The 21,364-nt window shown below is 46.3% G+C and overlaps 9 protein-coding genes across 9 annotated transcripts; 6 read left to right on the top strand and 3 right to left on the bottom strand.

Annotated features, from left to right (window-relative positions):
• The first annotated feature begins 756 nt into the window (after window positions 1-756).
• F4817DRAFT_99696 (acyl-CoA N-acyltransferase) lies at window positions 757-2,903 on the top strand. The gene is made up of 2 exons (XM_049308141.1): window positions 757-2,579; window positions 2,635-2,903. The coding sequence occupies exons 1-2, from the start codon at window positions 1,192-1,194 to the stop codon at window positions 2,750-2,752; spliced, it is 1,506 nt and encodes a 501-aa protein (XP_049159497.1). The 5' UTR covers window positions 757-1,191; the 3' UTR covers window positions 2,753-2,903.
• Window positions 2,904-2,905: 2 nt separating this feature from the next.
• On the bottom strand, window positions 2,906-3,218 carry F4817DRAFT_315628 (uncharacterized protein; the record flags this gene model as incomplete). The annotated part of the gene is made up of 2 exons (XM_049300563.1): window positions 2,906-3,079; window positions 3,153-3,218. The coding sequence occupies 2 exons, from the start codon at window positions 3,216-3,218 to the stop codon at window positions 2,906-2,908; spliced, it is 240 nt and encodes a 79-aa protein (XP_049159496.1).
• Window positions 3,027-5,014, top strand: F4817DRAFT_336686 (NAD(P)-binding protein). Its single transcript, XM_049303207.1, has 2 exons — window positions 3,027-4,207; window positions 4,398-5,014. Exons 1-2 carry the CDS (start codon window positions 3,682-3,684, stop codon window positions 4,832-4,834), a joined length of 963 nt encoding a protein of 320 aa, XP_049159495.1. The 5' UTR covers window positions 3,027-3,681; the 3' UTR covers window positions 4,835-5,014.
• Window positions 5,015-5,549: 535 nt separating this feature from the next.
• On the bottom strand, window positions 5,550-8,139 carry F4817DRAFT_99684 (MFS general substrate transporter). Its single transcript, XM_049308140.1, has 7 exons — window positions 7,877-8,139; window positions 7,755-7,816; window positions 7,279-7,694; window positions 6,831-7,227; window positions 6,746-6,772; window positions 6,417-6,696; window positions 5,550-6,329 (listed from the first exon to the last, which is right to left on the bottom strand). The coding sequence occupies exons 1-7, from the start codon at window positions 8,039-8,041 to the stop codon at window positions 6,114-6,116; spliced, it is 1,563 nt and encodes a 520-aa protein (XP_049159494.1). The 5' UTR covers window positions 8,042-8,139; the 3' UTR covers window positions 5,550-6,113.
• Window positions 8,140-10,224: 2,085 nt separating this feature from the next.
• Window positions 10,225-12,956, top strand: F4817DRAFT_336681 (phosphodiesterase/alkaline phosphatase D precursor). Its single transcript, XM_049303206.1, has 7 exons — window positions 10,225-11,034; window positions 11,086-11,122; window positions 11,196-11,321; window positions 11,380-11,536; window positions 11,589-11,689; window positions 11,753-11,881; window positions 11,938-12,956. Exons 1-7 carry the CDS (start codon window positions 10,600-10,602, stop codon window positions 12,828-12,830), a joined length of 1,878 nt encoding a protein of 625 aa, XP_049159493.1. The 5' UTR covers window positions 10,225-10,599; the 3' UTR covers window positions 12,831-12,956.
• Window positions 12,957-13,863: 907 nt separating this feature from the next.
• F4817DRAFT_315624 (uncharacterized protein) lies at window positions 13,864-15,180 on the top strand (the record flags this gene model as incomplete). The annotated part of the gene is made up of 1 exon (XM_049300562.1): window positions 13,864-15,180. The coding sequence occupies one exon, from the start codon at window positions 13,864-13,866 to the stop codon at window positions 15,178-15,180; it is 1,317 nt and encodes a 438-aa protein (XP_049159492.1).
• A 113-nt stretch (window positions 15,181-15,293) lies between these two features.
• F4817DRAFT_99607 (Diphosphomevalonate decarboxylase) lies at window positions 15,294-17,010 on the top strand. The gene is made up of 2 exons (XM_049308139.1): window positions 15,294-15,383; window positions 15,590-17,010. The coding sequence occupies exon 2, from the start codon at window positions 15,613-15,615 to the stop codon at window positions 16,762-16,764; it is 1,152 nt and encodes a 383-aa protein (XP_049159491.1). The 5' UTR covers window positions 15,294-15,383; window positions 15,590-15,612; the 3' UTR covers window positions 16,765-17,010.
• Window positions 17,011-17,143: 133 nt separating this feature from the next.
• F4817DRAFT_336677 (cytochrome c and c1 heme-lyase) lies at window positions 17,144-18,470 on the top strand. The gene is made up of 2 exons (XM_049303205.1): window positions 17,144-17,968; window positions 18,038-18,470. Exons 1-2 carry the CDS (start codon window positions 17,292-17,294, stop codon window positions 18,315-18,317), a joined length of 957 nt encoding a protein of 318 aa, XP_049159490.1. The 5' UTR covers window positions 17,144-17,291; the 3' UTR covers window positions 18,318-18,470.
• Window positions 18,463-20,027, bottom strand: F4817DRAFT_99599 (vitamin B6 photo-protection and homoeostasis-domain-containing protein). Its single transcript, XM_049308138.1, has 2 exons — window positions 19,718-20,027; window positions 18,463-19,636 (listed from the first exon to the last, which is right to left on the bottom strand). The coding sequence occupies exons 1-2, from the start codon at window positions 19,901-19,903 to the stop codon at window positions 18,647-18,649; spliced, it is 1,176 nt and encodes a 391-aa protein (XP_049159489.1). The 5' UTR covers window positions 19,904-20,027; the 3' UTR covers window positions 18,463-18,646.
• Window positions 20,028-21,364: the final 1,337 nt, after the last annotated feature.

Below are 21,364 nucleotides of genomic sequence, written 5' to 3'. Positions count from 1 at the left end.
TGGGTAACTCATAAGAAGGTGCTTCGAAGTCGGGGTTCTCTTATCAAAACGAGAGACCTGAAAATTGATTCACCCCTCACATATCAATTGTTGCATATATCATTCCCCTCATCTCCCCTCATTTAGATATGGAAATACTAGCTTGTAGCGGGGTTATGCGTAGATGTGATATTGAAATAGGGCTGTTAAGCTGAAAAGTTTCATCCCGGTTCCTTCCTCACTTTATTTTTCAAGCAAACATTAAACATCAGTTTCTGATCTAGAAAAATAGACGTAGGAATTATTTTACATATTATCCCGCGAGTATCTAATTCGCGCATCCTAAATCCTGGTAGGAGGCAGTGTCGCAAGTTTCTACCGTCTAATGCATTGCTAACTTACCCGATTACCTGGTACATTTCGATGAGAAAAGACCCTACCTGACTATGGCCCGAGGCTTTAAAATCTCCCGTTACGAAAAGATGCCCTAGGTATTCCGTCGATTAGGTACGCTTACTTCCACGGTAATACATGCTTAACAATAATTATTTTCTCATTGGATCCCTATGACACATGCCACTGTTTCTCTTATCTCTTAGGGCTGTAGATACCTAGGTACATTATGTATAAGTCACGACGATGGGTGCATGCGGCTGTCAGGATTGTCAGGGTCGGGAAGGAAAGAATCTGGGGAAAGACCACTAACACCACAATCCCCTGATTCTCCCCCTCCCATGACAAGACAATTTTTTTAAGCAGGGACCGCAAACCCCGCTAACTACCAAACATACCTACCTTAGGTACCTAGGTTATACTGTTGTTTTTCCACGCGCCAAGTCAAGTGGTATGACGTTTCCTAAAAGTCAACGAAACGGAGTCGCCGTTTGTAATCTGTTGGTATTATGTAGACGTCGTCCCACATTGGTTATCAATGACATCGGTTAGGTTAGACACTTATTTTTATCATTTCTTTCGGCTTCCACAACCTCTTACGCTCTCACGATGAAATCTTATTGACTCTTCTCGGACTCATCCATCACATGAGCACGACGTCTGTTGAGCTACCCATTTTAGTACTTAAATATCAGCGAATCTATTCTGCCGAAATGAGGGATAACCCCCGCCTCATATAGATTTCACATTCTACATAATTCCAACATAGTATTAACCTCAACCTACCTAAGTTTCACACTCCAACCTATCCCAAAGCAAATGGCCCCGTCTATTGTCCATCTACCAGACGGCCAGAGTTTCACAGTTCAGCCTGTATTCTCTGGCTTATTCTTCAAGTCTAACGAGCTCAATCACTACCACGGGCCGTTCCCTGTTGGTTGGACTGTCGTTATACATAGTGAAGATCATCCCAAAGATCACCTTCAGGATCTCACCCTTAAAGATGCCGCGAATGAGCCCCGCTCTAGGCGCAGCCATATTCACAAGTACAGCAAGCCGACCTTGCAAAATGACACTATTTTCATCTCATCCATCTCGAATCCCCCGAGTAGCGAATATAAGCCTCATGCCAGCCAGTCACGACAGATAGCCATGTTTCTGTGGGTGACGCTGTACTGGTATTTCCACCAGCCTGAACCATCACCATACGTTTTAACAGAACAGTCCAAGCATGCTCCCCCGGAAGCAAGACCTAGGGGCGAGTGGCGCATCAGAATTAAACGGGAGGGTGTCCTACGCACGCGGAACATGATACCGAAGCTAGAGAGAATGGGCCTGATATCAAGCCTAGACTCTGCTGTCGGAGAGAGTTCCAGTGAGAGCAATCATGGATGGGACAGAATGTTCGTTACTCGACGAGCATTCTGGCAAATCCACACCGGCCTATTTCTTTTTACTCTGCAGCCCTTGAAGCACAGCTCATCGTATCCTGGATCGCCTAATAGCAGCCGGCCTACTTCCCCAGTTAGAAGCGATGCAGGCCAGCTAGCAACATTGTCCAACCAGCTGGCTGCTGAGGCGCCATCTTCCCCCATCGGACCATATCACTCATCCTCTCACCTCCCAACCTTCTATCCTCCTCCATCGTTGCAGTACATAATAACGAACAATGTCCGGCATCCGCTGCGACAGAAGCCACCGCATATGGGCGAGATCTTTTATACTCGCTTCGTACCTAGCGTGGGGAAGTACCTATCATTCCGCGTAGCATCCCTCTCACCAAAACCCATCCCTTGCCTTGGACCTATGGGACCTGCCGAACGGGAGAATACGCACCTAAATACCTTATCCGACACTTCACTCCTTCAGATGTGGCTTTCTAGCCCCAGAGTCCAGGCCTTCTGGGGCGGGTACCAACCCAACTTTCTCTCGAAGGCTCTCCAGTCGCGCCATTCATTCCCGGCCATCGGGATGTGGGACGGCGTGCCCTTCGGATATTTCGAAATATATTGGGTTAAGGAGGACGATCTAGGACTTTATATGGGAAACGATGCGCAGGACTTCGATAGAGGCATCCATGTGTTGATTGGCGAGGAGTGGGCAAGAGGAAGAGTTCAGCACTGGCTCTCGAGCATCGCTCACTGGTGCTTACAGGCAGACTACCGTACGATGAATATCTGCCTCGAACCAAGGGTTGACAATACGAAGTGAGTCTTACCACCACCAACGCGGATGTCCGCCGGTTTATTAACACGTGCATAGATTTATTCAGCACCTCCAGAACGGAGGCTTTGCGAAAGAAAGGGAAATATCTTTCCCGCATAAGCGAGCATGGCTCTGCCGACTTAGGAGAGACGCGTGGGATGGGCCGTCCATGTGAGGATATTTGCAGAACGATGATTAATGATACCGGTTTCATTACTCTTGCATTCGGTGGCGCATTGATAACGACCTTAGACTCGGAGCGGGCGCTGCATGCATTTATACGAGAGGTACTGATGCATACCTATGCATGGCGGAGGGAGCGAAAGGCTTAGATTTGAACTTTCAATATTCCACGAGACAGGGCTGACATAGGATTTGCCCAAGACTCCTCCTCCTCCTCCTCCTCCTCCTCCTCCTCCTCCTCCTCCTCCTCCTCCTCCTCCTCCTCCTCCTCCTCCTCCTCCTCCTCCTCATCATCATACATAATACAAACAGGTGTTTTCTAAAATCAAGCAAGCGTTAAAGATGCAAGACATATTAGCAGTTGTCGATGCGTATTCAAGCAAACTTTGGACGTGTTGGACGTGTTCGACGTGTGGCTTGTAACTTGTGCTTGCTTTGATTCGTTTACCGGAATCCATGAAACGTACCATATGTGAGTTCCCGATTCACCCTACTTAAGCTCGGGACCGAAATAAAAAATCAAGCTACGTTGGTGGCGCGGTTGGTGCGGTTGGTTCTGGATCATTGACCTCATCGATAGGTTTATGTTGTCCCCATAAGTTATCACATATAGCTGGAGACTCCCTCGGGCCAGCTTTGTCCGGCCGGCGTCACTTGTGTCCGGTTGTAATATGAGCTGAGATCGCGGATTGTATTTACAACTAGAAAGCGCACACGGCAGATGCGTATCAATAAAATCTTAATCACCACTAAACAAAGATATCCGGACCAGCCGTAACTTTATTAATACCCGTTTCCACAGGCCGTTTGCACTTCCACGGACAACTTACCTCTTAGCCAACTTCAGCCAGTCTTCTATCATTAATACCCTTATCTCATAGTTCCCCTTAGCTCCTCATCGTTCGGGTAATAGCAGCCGCCATGTCTACCGCCCCATGCACTATCCTCGTCGTTGGCGCGACAGGCCAACAAGGGGGTTCAGTGCTCGCCGAGCTTTCTCAGCAGCTCTCGACCAAACCCGAGGCCAAGTTCAAGGTCCTCGCGCTAACTCGGACAGCTTCCTCGCCCAAAGCACAGGCCCTGCCGTCCAAGTACCCTTCCCTAGACCTAAGCGTCGTAGAGGGCGATGCTCAGCATCCAGAGCCCATATTCAAGGCGCACCCGGACATCGATACCGTGTTCAGCTACACGACGCCACCGGACGAGGAACCACAGGCTACACATCTCATCGATGCAGCGTGTGCGCACGCCACGCCTGAGAAACCGACGCATTTCGTCTTTTCGAGCGTAGATCGTGGCGGCGAACCAAAGTCGTGGGACACTCCTACTGATGTCCCGCATTTTGCGCAGAAACACAATGTTGAGCTGCATCTGCGCACTGTCGCCGAGGGCTCGGACGGTAGATTGACTTACACGATACTAAGGCCTGTCGCTTTCATGGATAATTGTAAGTGATGACTTTCCCTTAAAAATATAACCACTTAGCTCCAACCCATTCCTTATCCCCTTGAGTTTCTCACAAGGGGGTTATTGTACTGTACCAGTGCACAGCTCTTAACCCCCCCTCCCCCCTTTTTTACCTACCCCTCATAAATCCCCCACCGCTCAAGCAGCCACCGTTCTAACCACCCCTCCAGTGAACCCAGGCGGTACATTCGGCATGGTATTCGCCAGCCTCTGGAGCACCATGTCCGCGTCGCGCAAGCTGCAACTCGTCAGCGTGCGAGACATCGGGGTCTTCGCCTGCAAAGCCCTTCTCCACCGCGCCGACCCAAGTTTCCGCAACCGCGCCATCGGGCTCGCAGGCGACGAGTTGACGCTCGAGGAGGCGCGCGCCATATACACGCGGGTAGCCAGGGGTGCGTCGCTCCCGCAGGCGTGGACTGTGGTCGGGTGGGCGGTGCGCGGGCTGGTGGCGCGCAATGTGGGGTCTATGTTTCGCTGGTTCGAGACGGATGGGTATGGCGTTGATATAGACGCGCTGAGGGCCGAGGAACCGAGGGTGCAGAATTTGGAGGCGTGGTTGAGGGAGAGTAGTAAGTTTGAGTTTGCAAGCGGGATGGATGAGCTGTAGTTGAGTTGTGAGGAGAGTGGTGTGTCTGCTCTATCGAGGATGGCTAGGTAGGTAGGGAATGTGGAAGATTGCCTTGCCTGGTGCAGAGGTCGACGTCGGTATGGATTAATAATAGATTTCATTGTGTTTTTGCTAATGAGTATCGCGTGCATGCTATACCTACCTAATCAAATATAAAATCCTAGGGCTGATGAAATATTGCGGTTGGAAGACCACGTAATGATCACAACCTCGACATCGTACAAGTTAATAATGACCGCATAGCAATAAGTAAGCTGTTTTCATCTTTCTACTTCACATTAGAGCGTGTAATGTTATTTTGATTACAGTCGACAGAGATCTAAGAAGCATACCTAAGTTATTTACGCTCTCGGGTGAGATTCTTCTCTATCGATCTCTTCCATGGTTGATAGAGGAAAGAGATGACGCGGTCTTACTATTTTTTATCTTACACTAACTATGCCTACTTCAGGAATTATTTTCGAGAATGTTGATAGCTTGCTCTGAAGTATCGTCTTCTAATTAAAATTTGAGAATCATTAGGACAGGGTACATTATGTACACTTCAGGTATCTTGGAACTAGGGGCCTGGGTAGTGATGCTAAAATATGTTGGACTTCATGTGAAACCTCCTGGTCTTACATCATCTACACAAGTTTAATACGACTTCTAATCTACATAAAACACACCTATTTACGCAAATGATGCTTAGTACTCGCCATCACGCCATCGACCTCTATAGCCCTAGGTATAATGAAGATAGATCGATAATTATGTAGCTCGATAAAACATTTCCATACATCAAGGTAAGATGCGTCTCTCCTATAGAGGCAATACTACTTCAGGACATTTTTGTAGCACGAGTAGGACAGCGGTGTTGGATGGGAGATGTGAAGCCTCATAATAATAATAATAAGTATTTAGTATTTGACGACGTTAGCCTATAATCGGACAGGATATTAACGTATATATATATATGCTGTAACTATTGGAGTACTACCTACTAGTATCCGCAGCTCTTTTTGGCATGACTAGCCGAAGTAACTAGCACCCTACTGGGGGGTTTTGGCTATTACTAGTAACCTACGAATCCTCGTCCTAGGATACTCCGGACCATGCGGATCCAGCTCTAGGTGTTAAGTATCGTGTTATAGCGTATTTGTGAATCCGGAACCCTGACATTCGAAGCTCAGCAGGAACGCAGATGGGCGAGAGAGGGGCCGAGGGAGCCGAGGCGTCACTACGCGTGAATTACTTCATCCGTGAAAATTGTAAAAGATTACGAGCTCCTTCGTCCATACGGTTCGAACGGGAAGACTGCGCTGACAACCGCCATGGCAAGAAAAAGAGCTGCACATATATAAATCGGCACGACAGTTCCAGTGTCAGCAGTACTAGCGACAACCGCGGAGACAATACCCATTATACGATTACAGCCGACTGCAATACCGTTTCCTGTCGCACGATGGGCACTCGGTAGCACCTCAGGGGTGTACTAAACCATTGAGTTAGTAAATGCGCATTGCAAGACAACAAGGCTTTAGCTTCAAATGACGAGTTTCAACCTAAGGGATTTACTTACTGCATATAAGGTTCCGTAGTAGATATTGAGACAAAATGCAATAGCACAGCTAAACCCAACGTTCTGCGCTGGAGTCGACACAGCTGTGTAGGCGAAGAAGAACACCATAGTTACTAGCGCGCCTATCACCATGGTGTACCTTCGGCCGAGGACTCTAAGGTTGCACATATATGCTGCTAGGATTGGCCCAAAGATGCCGGATATATTTGTAAGTGTATAATTACGCCATGTGTCGAAAGTTCCAACGCCTTCTAGAGCACCACGGCTGGCAAGATACGTGCTAATATAGAGTTAGATAAGAGTCCTACTTGGCAGGTATTTGAACATACTTCAGGAAGACGTAGAAAAGAGGGTAACTAAAGACCAATGGTTAGCTTTCGGATTGGAGATGCAGACTTTCCAATTTAAACCTACGCAAGTCCAATCAATGTCCACGATAGCCAAATGAGCACGGTCGAAATGCCGATTTTCATCGTAACGAAAAGTCCGGAAATATGAACGAAACTCTCCTGAAGCGAATAACGCTTCTCGCTATGCGCAGTCTTTACTGTCCCGCAAGCCTCCAATTTTTCCAAGGTCAGCGTACAGCGTCGGTTATATCTCTTGGCGATCGAATGCAGCGTCTCGACCAGCTCGGCATCTTCTCCGGTTCCCAAGCGGTACTTTGGAGTCTCTTGTAGACGAACAACCGTGACACGCGCAATAGACATGGCGAAAACGAGAGCACCGGATGTGTACATGACGTATCGCCACCCTTGGTTGAATTCTCTTGGACAATTATCGGCAGATTCACAATTCCACTGAGGCGGAACTGTATCCCATATGAGAACCTCAACAGCTCATGACATTAGATCAAACTCACCTAAGAAACCCCAGCAGATGAAGCCCGTAACAGCTTGACCAATACCCCACCAACACGCCAAAAATGTTAGCGCCCACTGCTTGTTGCTGGGGAGGTACTCGAGGAAGACAGTGGTGTCTAATATCAAATTGCCACCAGCTCCAAATCCGACCATGGAGGTAAAGAAGCCCAGGGAGGCCCAGTTCGGAGCCGCACCCGAGACAACGGTTGCCACGGCGGAGACGAAAAGAGATATGTTGAACGCCCAACGACGCCCTATAATATCGGCACCCATGCCCCAAAAGAGCGCCCCGACTAGCATTCCAACATATGTAGCAATCGTCTGGGCATTGTCATATCCAACCTGGCCAAACTCCTTGTAGGCCGGAATTGCTATGTTACTTTGGAGTAAGAGTACTAGGGAATCGACAGCATAACTATGAAGTCGCGTGAGTATTCGATAGCCTTTTTAGTTTCGAGCGACGATAATATCTTACCCAAACCCGTTAAGAACGAACAATTTCCAATGATAATTGGTCCAACCAATCTCATCAATGGCCTGAAGTGCGTTAGTGATCTAGTCGTCAGCTATCGACGACACTCGTGGGACTGGTCTTACGTTATTGACAAGGTGCATCTTCGCGTTAAGAGCAGGATCCAAGTCTTGAAGCGCCAGGACCTCTACGGCGTCGCCTATGGTAGATTCCTCGATATTTCCAACGTCCCTTTCAAAAAGGCCGGGATCTTCTAGCCCTCCGTCGATTCTCTTTTCTTCTGTTGCCATATTTATATCAAGCACCTCCACGTGCTAGTTCGATCTAAATTAAAAGATTCTGCGCAAAAGGGACATAGGTGGGCAAAGCAATTCGGACAAGCGCAAGCTTATACGTGGGATATATATGTATATGTGTTATATAATAGGAAGAGAAGATATACTGAGGATGGCAATGGATAGTATCTAGGTAAATTAACACGAAACAATGGGCGTAAATGTTAAAAACAGCAAACCGAGAGTTTTCATAAGTTTCGAGATCGAAATTGAGAGTCCCGCTAATCAGCGATTGACCAACTACGTAATGGCCATATCCGTCGAATATAGCTCGGTGCTTCTTTACCAAGAGATAAGACGAGGGATTCCTAACTAGGTAGGTAGGTAAGCAAAGATTTGCTACCGTAGATAGGGTCTAGGGTAATAGCTTGCAAGCATGAGGCGTTCTTACCATACAGAGCTAAGGCTAAGCTGTGCTAGCACATAGTACCTAGATTCAAGGCAGAGAACCCTCGTGCTAATCCTCGTGCTACCCAAATCTGACGTTGATAGGTTCATTCGTGGAGGAGGAATTCGCTGTACCCCACGCTACACGTTAGCGTCCGCTGGAGATATCATGATCTACGGGCTATAGGCGGGCTATAGTAGATATAGGCCGCTATAGCAGATGTAAATCAGGGGTCGTTTCCATCCCATCCAGCATCCTGACCGATTGTTTTATTTTCCTTTCCGATAGTATTAACTTTTAACAGTCCGGAGTAATTCTAGACTATACTCGGAGTTGAAGCGATCCAGTACATGATAATTGTCTAGTTCATCCTAGGCAAAAAGGCGTCAAAAAAGCTAGCGCACCTCTACTAACAATTATCTTGGTAGGTGCGCCACCTTTTTGACGTCCTTCTGCCAGGCTCGATTCGCAGGGAAGATCGCTGAACATACTTTCAACACCAAAGACCGGGGTGGAAAGGGTAAACGAGAAAGTCAATGATATAATGACCTATAAAATCTCAAAGAGAGGAGGAAAAGTAAAAGCAGTCCAAGAGCTTATTTATCGTTTTATTAGTAGCGTTAGTTCATAGCACGGACTAGATCCGGACTGTGTAGTTGTATAATAACGTAGTTTAACACACTGTACGGAAGGAATACAGGTAAGGGGAGAGTGCCAAGGTTAAGTAAACTTTTACTTATCTATTGGTAGTTAGTTATTTAGTTGATGTTTTTACCATACAACTTGCTCATTCTAAGAAAGCACATGCGACATATCTCGTGCCTTCTTGCCTAAGTGATTGAGATCCCATAGCAATTACTCCTAAAGAGATAGGTAAGGACTAATTCTCTAGGTTAGGTACTTATATACACAGTGCCCAAGTATCATTATGATATATTAGGTAATCTATCCGAGTGCCAAACGGAAATCTTCATTAACGTTAGTATATAAAACCTTAAAACCGTATTGATATCGTATATTTACGGTATAATTGTTTAAATAATTGCGCATTTTAATACGAAAAAAAAACGGTAATTAAATTTATTAACGGTATTGCTTTATAACGGTATTTTTAAAGTTAAACGTTATTTTAAATTAACGGTTTTTTTTTTATAAATGGTTTTTTTTTACTAACGGTTTTTTTGCGGTTTTAATACGGTTCGAAAAAGTGTAATAAATAAATAAAAAAATATATATATATATATTATTATATATATTATTATACGTATTTAAGTTATTATATTACATATTTATATATAAAAATTAAAATAAATATATACGTATAATAATTAAATTTAATAAATATTATTTTATATTTAAACATGTTACGGTTACGGTTACGGTTATAAAGTTATTATTTAAATATATTATTATATACGGGCGTATATAACTTGTAATTATTTAAATATATAAAATAACATTTATAACTTTTTTATTTAATTATTACATTTTTTTAAACCGTAAAAAAACCATTTGTTAAAAAAAACCATTTATACGTATATAAACCATTTAAATAGTTAACTAAATATATACCATTTAAACAAATACCGGTTAAAATATCAAAACATTTAAGCATTTAAATAATATTAAAGCCTCAAACGGTAGATCTACGGTCTAGTCCTTACTTACTGTAAAAGTACGGTACTCAGGCCTTATATCCTGACGCTAATGTTCCAATCTTCCACGCATGCAGCCAGCGTATATATGACTTAATCCTGGCAACACATGCACAACGGCCCAATGAGAATAGAGAAACTCCCCACGTTGTGAGGCTCTCTACTATGTAAGTAAGCTACTACCTGTAGGTATATATTTCGGTAGGTTTATCGGAAGGTACTGCACTCCAATTGATGGAAGTTGAGCTTGTTAGAGCTCTATCCAATCATGTTTTGCTGATTACTCTCAGCTCTTCCTTCCTTCGTGTTCAATCTGCAAGCATGTCGGTATATTTTACAAGTGACGTCAACTCGCCAATGCATACATACATCTAATACTTAAATTCAATGGACAGTAGTTTTTAAAGGGAACATTTCCCCATTCCATTCAAGCGAGTGGTAAGGAGCATCACCAGATATCGCTATTCATCATGGTTCATAGTATTCGTTATCTCTTCCTCGTTGGTGCCGCTTCGGCTGCCTTCACTGGCAATCTAAACTACTTTTCTCCTTCGAGGCATCATGCATCACTAGGCGTATCGATCAGTAAAGTAGCTAAACGGACTGCGGCGAACTCACATTGGGATCCGAGCCAGTTGAAATTTACTCACGGTATTGCTTCTGGCGACCCATATGACGATAGCGTCATTCTCTGGACTAGGGCCGCGCCATCTAGTGATAATGACAAGAGCAATATAACCGTATCGGGCTACGTCTCTCTTTACGATCACTCGACCGATCAATTCGTGGCAAAGAGCAACATGCCGGTCTGTGTGGATTGGAAAATAAGCAGGACTTCATCATTGGAAGACATCGTAGACTCTGGGAGGGCGTATACCAGTTCCGATATCGACTATACAGTCAAAGTGAGATTATACCCAAGCGCACCTTTAGCAATAAACTAATAGCTGTTATAGGTCGAAGCTAAGAAATTGAAGCCTTTCACAACTTATTGTAAGTAGCGACACGGCTCAACCGAGCATGCGAGAGCATTGAGTTGGAACTTCACTGACTTGGCGGACGTTAGATTATCAGTTCAACATATGTAACTCAGGGAATACCTCTCCTGTTGGTCGCACCAAGACAATCCCTTCTGCGAATGACGATGTATCAGAGCCAGTGAGACTGGCCGTATACTCTTGCAGCAACTATCGTGAGTTTCAATTTAGTTGGTTCCTATCGTCACTCTAGTGGTTAATGCCATTGTGCAGCATTTGGTTTCTTCAACGCATACGGCAATACGGTCAGAAAAGATTCTGTCGATTATGTAGTCCACCTAGGCGACTATATATACGAATACGCAAATGGCGAGTATGGCTGGGGCGATGCCTACGATCGAATCCCGCTTCCTAATAGGGAGATATTCACGTATGTAACACTGAATGGGCCCTACCTTGTGACTGGTCTGACGTACGTGTAGTCTTTACGATTACCGAAAACGTATTGCCACCTACAGAACTGATCTTGACCTGCTCGAAAACCACCAGAACTTCCCTTGGATACCTGTCTGGGACGACCATGGTACGTTCGCCATTTTGGGACGTGTAATCTTCAGTCTTCAGGGCTAACCGTAACCGCGAACAGAGGTAGCTGATAACAGTTGGAAAAGCGGTTCTGCCCACTTGAACAATACTGAGGAATCGTTCGTAATGGACGGTGGCGTATCAGTTGATCAACGAAAGATGAATGCTGTTCGTGCCTATTTTGAGTGGAGTGAGTCCGTAAAGGTCGCATGATGAGTGTCCAACGCTAACTATCTTGTTTCAAAGTGCCTATTCGACAAGTTGACATGGATGATAATTTACGAATCTGGCGCAATTTTAAGTTCGGAAACTTATTCGACCTTGTCATGCTTGACACCCGACAGTACGATCGGACCATTACTGATTTGTATTGGAATACCGAATATCTCGGCGACATACATAATGATGCTAGCCGAACCCTTATGGGTCCTCGACAAGAAGCGTGGTTTTATCGTACTCTACGTGAAAGTTCCACCCGAGGAGCTACGTGGCGTATCATTGGTAACCAGATCATTTTCAGTCGAATGAACGAAAGCTTGGCTACTAGTGAGAAGTTGCCTTTCAATTATGACCAATGGGATGGGTATCAAGCGAACCGCAATCGCACGTTCAAAACTCTATATGAGAATAACATAGGAAACAATGTGTTCCTAGCCGGAGATTCGCACGCATCCTGGGTTTCTGATCTCGTTTGGCTCGACGAACACCCGTACGACCCGGTTACCGGATCTGGATCCATGGGGGTCGAGTTTGCTGGTTCAGCTGTCAGTTCTCCGTCCCCGATAGGACAGAACGTGACATTAGATGCCGCTATTGCTCTTTCGGAGTGGCTCACAACTGCAAACAAAGAGCTACAATGGCAGGATCTATACTACCGTGGCTACTACGAGCTGTCTATCAGTCACGAGAAAGTAGATGCCGCCTTCTTCGGCGTTCCAACGACTACTCTCCGTAACGGATATGAGATTCCTCTAGCAAATTTTACAGTTCTCACCGGCGAGAACCGGCTACATCGAACTAACGGATCTCCTGCCGTTGGGAATGTAGAAGCTGGTAGCTTGAAGGGTGGCACGGTCAAGAGATCAAACTTGACATACGACACAGAAACCGGCAGATGGTTCAGATACACTGGTCCCTAATCCTTTCGCAGAGACGAGGAACTAATAGCGTTAATAAGGAGTAGAACTTTACGCTTTCTAAACCGCATAATTATATAAAATACACTTTATTATTAGATGAATGTACTATGTACTATACTGTGATGACTGCGATGTGTTTAGACCGCTCCTAATATGCTCCGCTACTAGTAGAAGCTAACATAGAAGCAAGTGATTTAAGACGTAGATTTCAGTGTCTTGTCTTTTTACCGACTATCTATAGGTGCCTAATAAGGAAGCCCGACATTTTACCTTTCAAAATTTCGACTCAACCCTCGTCCCTTTTCGTATTTTACTTTCGTTCTAAGTTTTCCATAATGGACAAAGCGTGCGATTTTCCTTCATACTTCATCTATTCTCGTTCAACAGGTCCGTGCTGCTGCTAGTTAGCTGTCATCCCGTCTTTGCGTAAGGGTACAATATCCATAATCTCATGTACACGTTCTCTGTTAGACCCCCAGGCCACCAAAATATCCAGGACGGAAAGCCCCCAGCTATGTTAGTGGTTTACTCTTAGATAAGTTCATAGCCCCTTATGTCCTGGTAGAACCGTGCTCATACTTGCTTGTATCCTCATATACTCGATAAAAATACTCGATAAAAATACTCGATAAAAGACGTTCCTGATGGCCATTAGTACCCAAGAGGTTGCGCATCTAGATGGCATTAACTCCACGGTCCTTATGAATTTAGAGATCTGAGAAAATATAATCAGGTGTGACTCCCCCTGACGATGCCATGGGTACCTAATCTATATAGTCGCTGTGGCGTGAGAGCGTAATATGACGCTATGATTCGACAGCTTTGACAAGAAATTCTGAGTTGGCTTCGCAGTCTGAACTCAAATGATGGCGTCTAAATTGGTTGAGAAGGACTTGGGGTTTATATAAAGGTGGCTAGAATGGGTTTACCATCCTCCAATTCAGTACACTTCCTGCACCTCCTATCTTTGAATGGCTACTAGCGCTCGTTTCCACACAGGGGCAACAATCACTACTTTGCTATGTCTTCGTATATGTCAATCGTTCTTCAACCAAGGACGCCACGGGCGGACGGTCTTCTTCAATTTTCACCAGCCTCGTTGCTGGGCGGAGTAGCCCTCGCTAGAACTCTGGACGCAGTTAACGAATACTTCTTATTCATACGCCAACGGGTCTTTGGAATATATAGCCCAATCGCATCAAACCCCGAATACGGGCTTTCTATCCTATATAACGAGGAACTCAAGCACTGCAAGTGGCTATATTATGAGCTACGCGCTCGGGTATCACCTGAAATTGAGGTGCTATTCGATCATCAATCCAGTCACTCGAACAAGGAACGAGTCTGGAAAGAAATCTACGATAGAATTGGTTTCGAGGTTACCAACCCTTACCGGTTCAACCGCATTAACCCACACAGACATTTTCATCTAGATAGGGCTGTTGGGATTGTCGTAGGACTAGAAATACCTGAGTTCTACCCAAACAACTTGGAGGTTAACCACCGTGCGGTTCCTTGGGAGGATGGGGGGTTCACCGACTTCAAAATACATGAACGGCGGACGCCTTCGGGCCTATCCACCAGCAATGCAGTAAATGCCGACAATAACACCTCGTCAACAGTCAATTTACAGACTAGGAGACAAGCCAGTCATTCCGAAAAGCGCTTCTATGACCCATTTTGTGGATGGATTTATCACCTTATTCCGGCCCGCAGTGATAATTGTCCACGGCCCCGTCACCCACGTAAGCTCAATGTCAGTTCGGATGTCTCTACCCAAGACCAAGCGAGTAGAGTCGATGAAAGCAACCCCTCTCCGAGGCTAGATTTAGGAGCTGAGTTCTTGACCCGGCCTGATCCGAAAGATGACGTCTTCGGACCCCAGCCGCGAACATGCGCGGTGTGTAACATTATATTTAAGGCCAATACCTTCGTTTCCGAGGTACACCTCAATGTAAATCGCGGCTTGTGGCGCAAAGATTTGCTCCAGGACTATCCGTCCGTAGCACGCGACATAATACACGAAGAATGGGCTTTGAAAAACCCCGAATTTGTAGCTGAGCGAAGACGAGGCTACCATCCCGATCGAAATCAACAGTACGGGAAACCTATAGTTTACCCTTCGGAAGCTGGGATTGAGACCATTGCTAAGGCCGTCCTGGATTTTATAAGTGATCGTGTGAGAGATGCTAGGCTAGAGCCAACAGTAACGGATGCCGCGGCGTATCCGCAGCTCAAGACCATGTTGTCTAATAACATCATACCCGAGACAGGCAACAATGGTACAGATGACAGCGCGTTAGTTTCCGGCGAGACTAACGACACCCAGGAAAACATGTCGCCATGGTAAGCATCATATACCTAGGTATACGAGTGGCTTCGAGGCAAACTCCGAGGGAATTCGGAAAAGGGGTTATTGGGAGTAAATGTTTATAAGTTGTGTGGTTTCACGAAGAGGTATAATTGTTGAGACTAGGCGTTGACTTCATCTTCACTGATTTCACTGATTGCGTTAGGCTTATTTTAGCATTGTGGAGAAGTCCCTACATGGTAGTAAGTAAGTCCCTGAATCCCCTGAATGGTTCAATCGTTCAGGTGCCCCCTTCTCCCCCCCTGGCGATCATCTACCCCTCCACCCTCCACCCTCTTTCTATCCCTTCCCGCCTCCACTCTCCACTTTCCACCTTCCACCTTCCACCTATATAAAAAGGAAAAACAAAAACATACTTTCTGACCGTCTTTTTCCTATCACTTTGCAGAACCCTGTGCGAAATCTACAACAATGGCGGAAACAATCTACAAAGCTAGCACCACTGCCCCGGTGAACATTGCTGTAGTAAAATACTGGGGAAAGCGGGATCCTAAATTGAATCTCCCTACTAATTCCTCCCTGTCTGTTACCTTGTCACAAGCAGATCTACGAACCCTCACAACCGCTACATGCTCCGCCACCTATCAAGGTCAGGAAGATTCCCTTATTCTGAATGGCGAACCATCCGACATCAAGGGAGCTCGCACGCAGGCTTGTCTACGAGAGCTGCGTGCCCGAAGAGCTGCTCTCGAGGCGGAGAACCCATCTCTGCCCAAGCTGTCCACGATGCCCCTCCGTATAGTCTCCGAGAATAACTTCCCGACGGCCGCCGGTCTGGCTTCTTCGGCTGCTGGATTCGCCGCCCTAGTTCGCGCCATTGCAGATCTATATGAATTACCAAGCTCTCCGACCGAGCTCTCGCTAATCGCCCGTCAAGGTAGTGGTTCAGCTTGCCGCAGTCTGTTCGGCGGATACGTGGCTTGGAGGGCTGGCGAGCAAGACGATGGTCTAGACTCCAAGGCGGTGGAGGTTGCACCTGCGTCGCACTGGCCGAGCATGAGAGCCCTCGTCCTGGTCGTTTCCGCCGCTAAGAAGGGAGTTAGCTCGACGTCAGGCATGCAACAGACTGTTGCCACGTCCGATCTCTTCAAGGGGCGTATTGCAAACGTAGTCCCGGCCCATATGGATGCCATGGAGGCCGCCATTAGGGACAGAGACTTTGCTAAGTTCGCAGAGGTGACTATGAAGGATTCCAACTCTTTCCACGCGTGCTGTGCGGATACCTACCCACCCATTTACTACATGAACGACGTGTCCAGAGCCGCAGTCAGGGCCGTGCAAGCAATCAACTCGGCTGCAGGCAAGACCGTGGCCGCCTATACATTCGACGCCGGCCCGAACGCCGTGGTGTACTATCTAGAGGAGGATAGCGCCCCTGTGGTAGGAACGTTCTACAACCTACTACAAGGTACGGATGGCTGGAAGGGTGATGCTGGATCTTACAGCTCGGCGGCTACGCAGCTGGACGAGACTACATCAAGTCTGCTTAAAGAAGGCGTAAGCAGGATCATAATGACCGGCGTGGGCGAAGGACCGATAAAGACCAACCAACATTTAGTATAAACCACTAATACTACATTAACAATACCCCTGAATACGAAATACCCTAGTTCCAAGCTTAATTCATCGGGATTCTTGGTGAGCATTTATCATTAGCTTTGAATGGTGGCACGGGTTGGCTACATGAGCATATAGAGCGGTTGCAGCAGATACAAGATGACGGAAGAGATCTCAGATTTGAGGCCTAGAACTGTTTAATACTACTAGAAAATATATTGGCAACCTAGATGTCTAATATACACATGTGATATGTCAATTTAGACGACCCTGAATCTCTGAACCCGGTTTTCAATCGGCAGATTCCGATTTGGCAGGTGAAAGTCTCCACAAAAACTTTTTCCATGCGACCGCAATCCAAGAATTTCTTCGTCGAGCTGATAATCTTCACTGAAGAACCTCACTAAAGTAGAAGCACTCGAACTATGCTTCCTGGCTTCTCTAGCCTAATTCTCACTTAGTTAATTATACGAATACTATACGCGAATATACTATACTATATAATTGTAACAAGACTCCAAGTTACTACCACAATGTCAGACCAATCGCAATCCGCATGTCCGGTCGACCATAAAAGTAGAGAGGCATGGCTCCAACAAGCCCGAGCCGCCGGCGTCACGGAGGGAGGACCATCTATACCATCGCAATCCCTACCACCAGACCATCCGTCCATTCCGAGTACCGGTTCGAAAGAGAACATAGAAAGCTGTCCCGTAGACCACAAGGCGCGCGACGCATGGCTACAACAAGCCGCCCGAGCAGCTCCCCCACCTCCTCCGCCCTCCCAACAACAACAACAACAACAACAACAACAACAACCACCACCGACCTCGTCCTCATGGACATCCTATCTCCCACGCATACCATTCCTCTCCTCTTCCTCGCCCACACGCCCCCAACAAGCCACATTACCACCAAACCACCCCTCCCTAGACACATCCCGAGAAATCTCCACGATACCCCGGTCCTCGAAACCCCTCGACACCGAGACCGCGCGCCCCGCCAACACAGAGCAAGAGACCGGCGCAGACGCCACGTCGGGGAACTGGGTGTATCCCTCTGAGCGCATGTTCTTCGAGGCCATGAAGCGCAAGGGCCACGACCCGCAAGCCGCGGATATGCGTGCCGTGGTGCCGATTCACAACGCGGTCAACGAGCGCGCGTGGGCGGAGATCAAGGCTTGGGAGGAGCCGTATGTGAGGGGTTCTACGTATGTTGCGTCTTACATACATCCCTGACTCGAGAACTACCTAATACTAATCATTGATATGGAATATAGCTGCGGTGGTCCACGGTTACACTCTTTCTCCGGTCTAAGCACCCAGATGTCCCCCCGTGCCCGCATAAATACCCTACTAGGCTACCAGGCCCCCTTTGATCGACACGACTGGGTTGTGGATAGATGTGGTAAGGAGATCGAGTACATTATCGATTTCTACGCTGGACGAAATAGCAAGACCAGCGATGGAAGATTGTCCTTCTATCTAGATGTGCGGCCCAAACTAAACTCTTGGGAAGGTGTCAAGATGCGAGCTATGCGAGCTACTGGCCTGGCATAGAGGGAATAGTTGTGAGTGTTACCTGTATAGATACTAATGTATTATAAGACATGAGTGAAGAATCATCGTATAGGTATGATAGCATGGCGCCCAGGTTGGTTATAGAAAGGATCGCCATTCATATACAATATTCACATGCACTATACCATATTGATTGAAGGCACGATTTGTATATATGCTTCCTACTTGTAATAAGTACTCGGGCCTGAAAAACAACGCATATTGGGGGTATCATCCGGTTTCCATCCGTTCGTCCTTAAACTTCCAAAAACCCCATTATCAAAGAAAAAAGAAATCCGATACGCACTCCTCCCTCCATAATCCCTCGACTAAGCCGATTTATTCTCATCGCCCATAACGATCCGGACAGAAGGACCCGTCTCCATAGCATTTGTCTGGAGGTCCCAACCAGCAGCCTTGAGGCTCTTCCAGAATGCGCTGTCTGCTGGCCAGTGTGATCCCGTATGAGCCTCGACCCACGCTTCTAAAGCAGCCATCGTGGGGGTACCTTGTTTCAAGAAGATCTTTTGACCTGTGGGCTGCTGAACAATGACATAGCCACGGTGTCGGTACTTCTGATTCTTGAAGTGACTGATCTCGCGAAGCCGAGGGAATGTCGTGGCGAATGTGATACGCGGACTAACCCAAGTAAGAATTTGCTCTTTTGCTGCTACCTGATCGGGACGGAGAATAGCACCACGAGGGCTGGATGCCTCCTCCAGTATGATCGTGAGTCGCTGTCTGTTCAGAGTGCGCATCTGTACAGAGCGAACAGCTTGGTAGTTAGTCCAGAGGTGGATACCGACAAGAACAATCATTGAAACCACCACGGCTATCTTCCCGTGCACAAGATGAACAAATAAGCTGCCGACTAGCAAGCCTAGGAGCGAGATCACGGTCTCTTGACTTCCATCCTTAGCATTGAGTTCAGCAAGATTCCCATTCTTGGCGAAGTGAGCGCTAAGAGAAGCTTTAGCAGCGCCGCCCGAGATTCCGCAGAGCGCGCGAAGGATACCGGCCCCACAGAGTGCAAGGATCTTGGGATACGTGGGTAGAGCTGGGGACAGTATATCAAGAAACAAAGCTGAATCATTGACGATATCAGCGAAGAAGCGGTAGTATTTGCACTCCGGCTCTATAGCCCGACCATGACGATGCGCAAATAAGATGGTGGCAAGTCTGCCGGTTGATTCCTGCAGCACAGTAAGAAGTACAGCTGCGGTTGCCGAAGAAGTGGAATCTCCAACGCCGAAACCCTGGAGCACGGCCCGGGACGAGAGGAGACCGGCAATTGTGCTAGAAAAAGCTTGAAGGGAGTCCTGCAGCAAATATTAGTAAATATACAGACATGCAAGTGAAGACACGTATGAATTGCGCAATCGGGAAGCAAGAAAACGTACGTAAATCTGGTAAGGAGTGTAGTCAGGCGTCACGGTATGAGGGTAACCGGCCGGGAGAAAGACGTCTAACACATCTTTACCGATGCTTTTGAAGGTCTTCTTTGGAACGATGGGGTTGCTAGCCTCATCGTAGGTGCAGATGACCTCTGATTCATTCAAGGCTTTGATGATCTTAGGAGGCGCCATTGTGTTAGAGTTGCAGCGCGTCACAATGCGCTGCAGAAGAAAGCGGGAAAAGAAGTTGTTTTGAGTTTGGAGGAAAGAGGAAAAAACATTAGCTAGAAGCACTGATAGGAATAATCTATATACCCCGCGAAATCACCCCGCGATTGTTCTGCAGTTACCTAGGTATCCCACTGGGAAAGCGTTACAGGTAGGGAGTTTGTTTTTGTACCTGCGTTAGGTAGTAGGTACCTACCTCATTGGAAGGTTCCATGTTGGTGGGGTTTGAGCCTCAGCCTCATAACACAGATCATAGGGCTAAGTACCTAAGTACCCAATCCACACCAATAGATTCCATGTCTGAGATACTTTATGTACCTATCGTTCATCAACTTATGTTTAATAAAAATATCTGCAAATCACGTTAGTGTCCGCCATGTTACCTTAGGTTAGGTACGCACTTCCTATGAAGTAATACTTCTCTAGATCACAAACGAACTAACATGTTGGAATAACCCCCTTGAAAACAGTGCTTGAGTATTCCTTCTTTAGATGCTATATAAACCATATCATGTTTAAATTCAAGGCTGCTGTGTGTCTTCAGAAAAAGTTTCGCAACATCTATAACAACATAATCGTTATTTGTAAATAGAGGCTCAACTAAAGAGTTAAGGAACAAACTATCCTATCCATTACCAATATAAGTAGGCGGTCTTCCTGGAACTACAACAAGTTTATCTAGCAAAACAAACAGCTCAGTACCTAAAGCTTTAGCATCAATTACGAATTCAAAATGACAGACTCCAATGATCAGAACTCTATATTACTCAACCTGCCTGCCGAAATCAGGCAAATGATTTACGGATTAGTGCTCCAGAAAGATGGACCTATTATGTTATGTGGCAGACAGGGAAGATTCAGAATCCATCCTGACATGGATTGTGAATTATTCCATTTCCCAGAAGAAGCTTGTAATTATAACAATCATGAAATTGAAAGCAAGCTATCCAGAGCGGTTAGAAAAATACCAGCCCCAGACCCAACAAGCGAGGTTCTGCACACTTCTCTACTAGAAGTGTGCAAGCAAATCAATGATGAAGCAACCCCATTGCTTTATTCCCGGAACATGATGGTCGTCAGTCGTAATTGCCTACATGACGATCCCCACTGGCCAGAAGATTTTGATAATGCCCATCATCTAAAAAGGTTAACCATTTGGGTTAAGCCAGAGTTGATGGGCGAACCCCATCTATGGCTACATGCAAGCGAACTGATTATTCTTGCGGCAGGTTCTATTAGCCGAGTCACTGTGCTCTTTCAAGCAGATGTATACGACATGGACGGAGATAAATATAAGCAAGCCCTTGTTGACCTTAGGACGTATATTTCCTGGTTTCACGACAATGAGCAACATTCAATAGATGTTGGCTTCTATCCGTCATTGCGAGATGCATTCCAAGCCCTCTCACATTCTTACAGATAGAA

The sequence above is a fragment of the Daldinia loculata genome, assembly GCF_022478755.1.
Source record: "Daldinia loculata strain CBS 113971 unplaced genomic scaffold F4817scaffold_22, whole genome shotgun sequence".
Lineage (NCBI taxonomy): Eukaryota > Fungi > Ascomycota > Sordariomycetes > Xylariales > Hypoxylaceae > Daldinia > Daldinia loculata.
The sequence above is the reverse complement of the archived record's forward strand: the minus strand, read 5'-3'. Positions and strand labels throughout refer to the sequence as shown.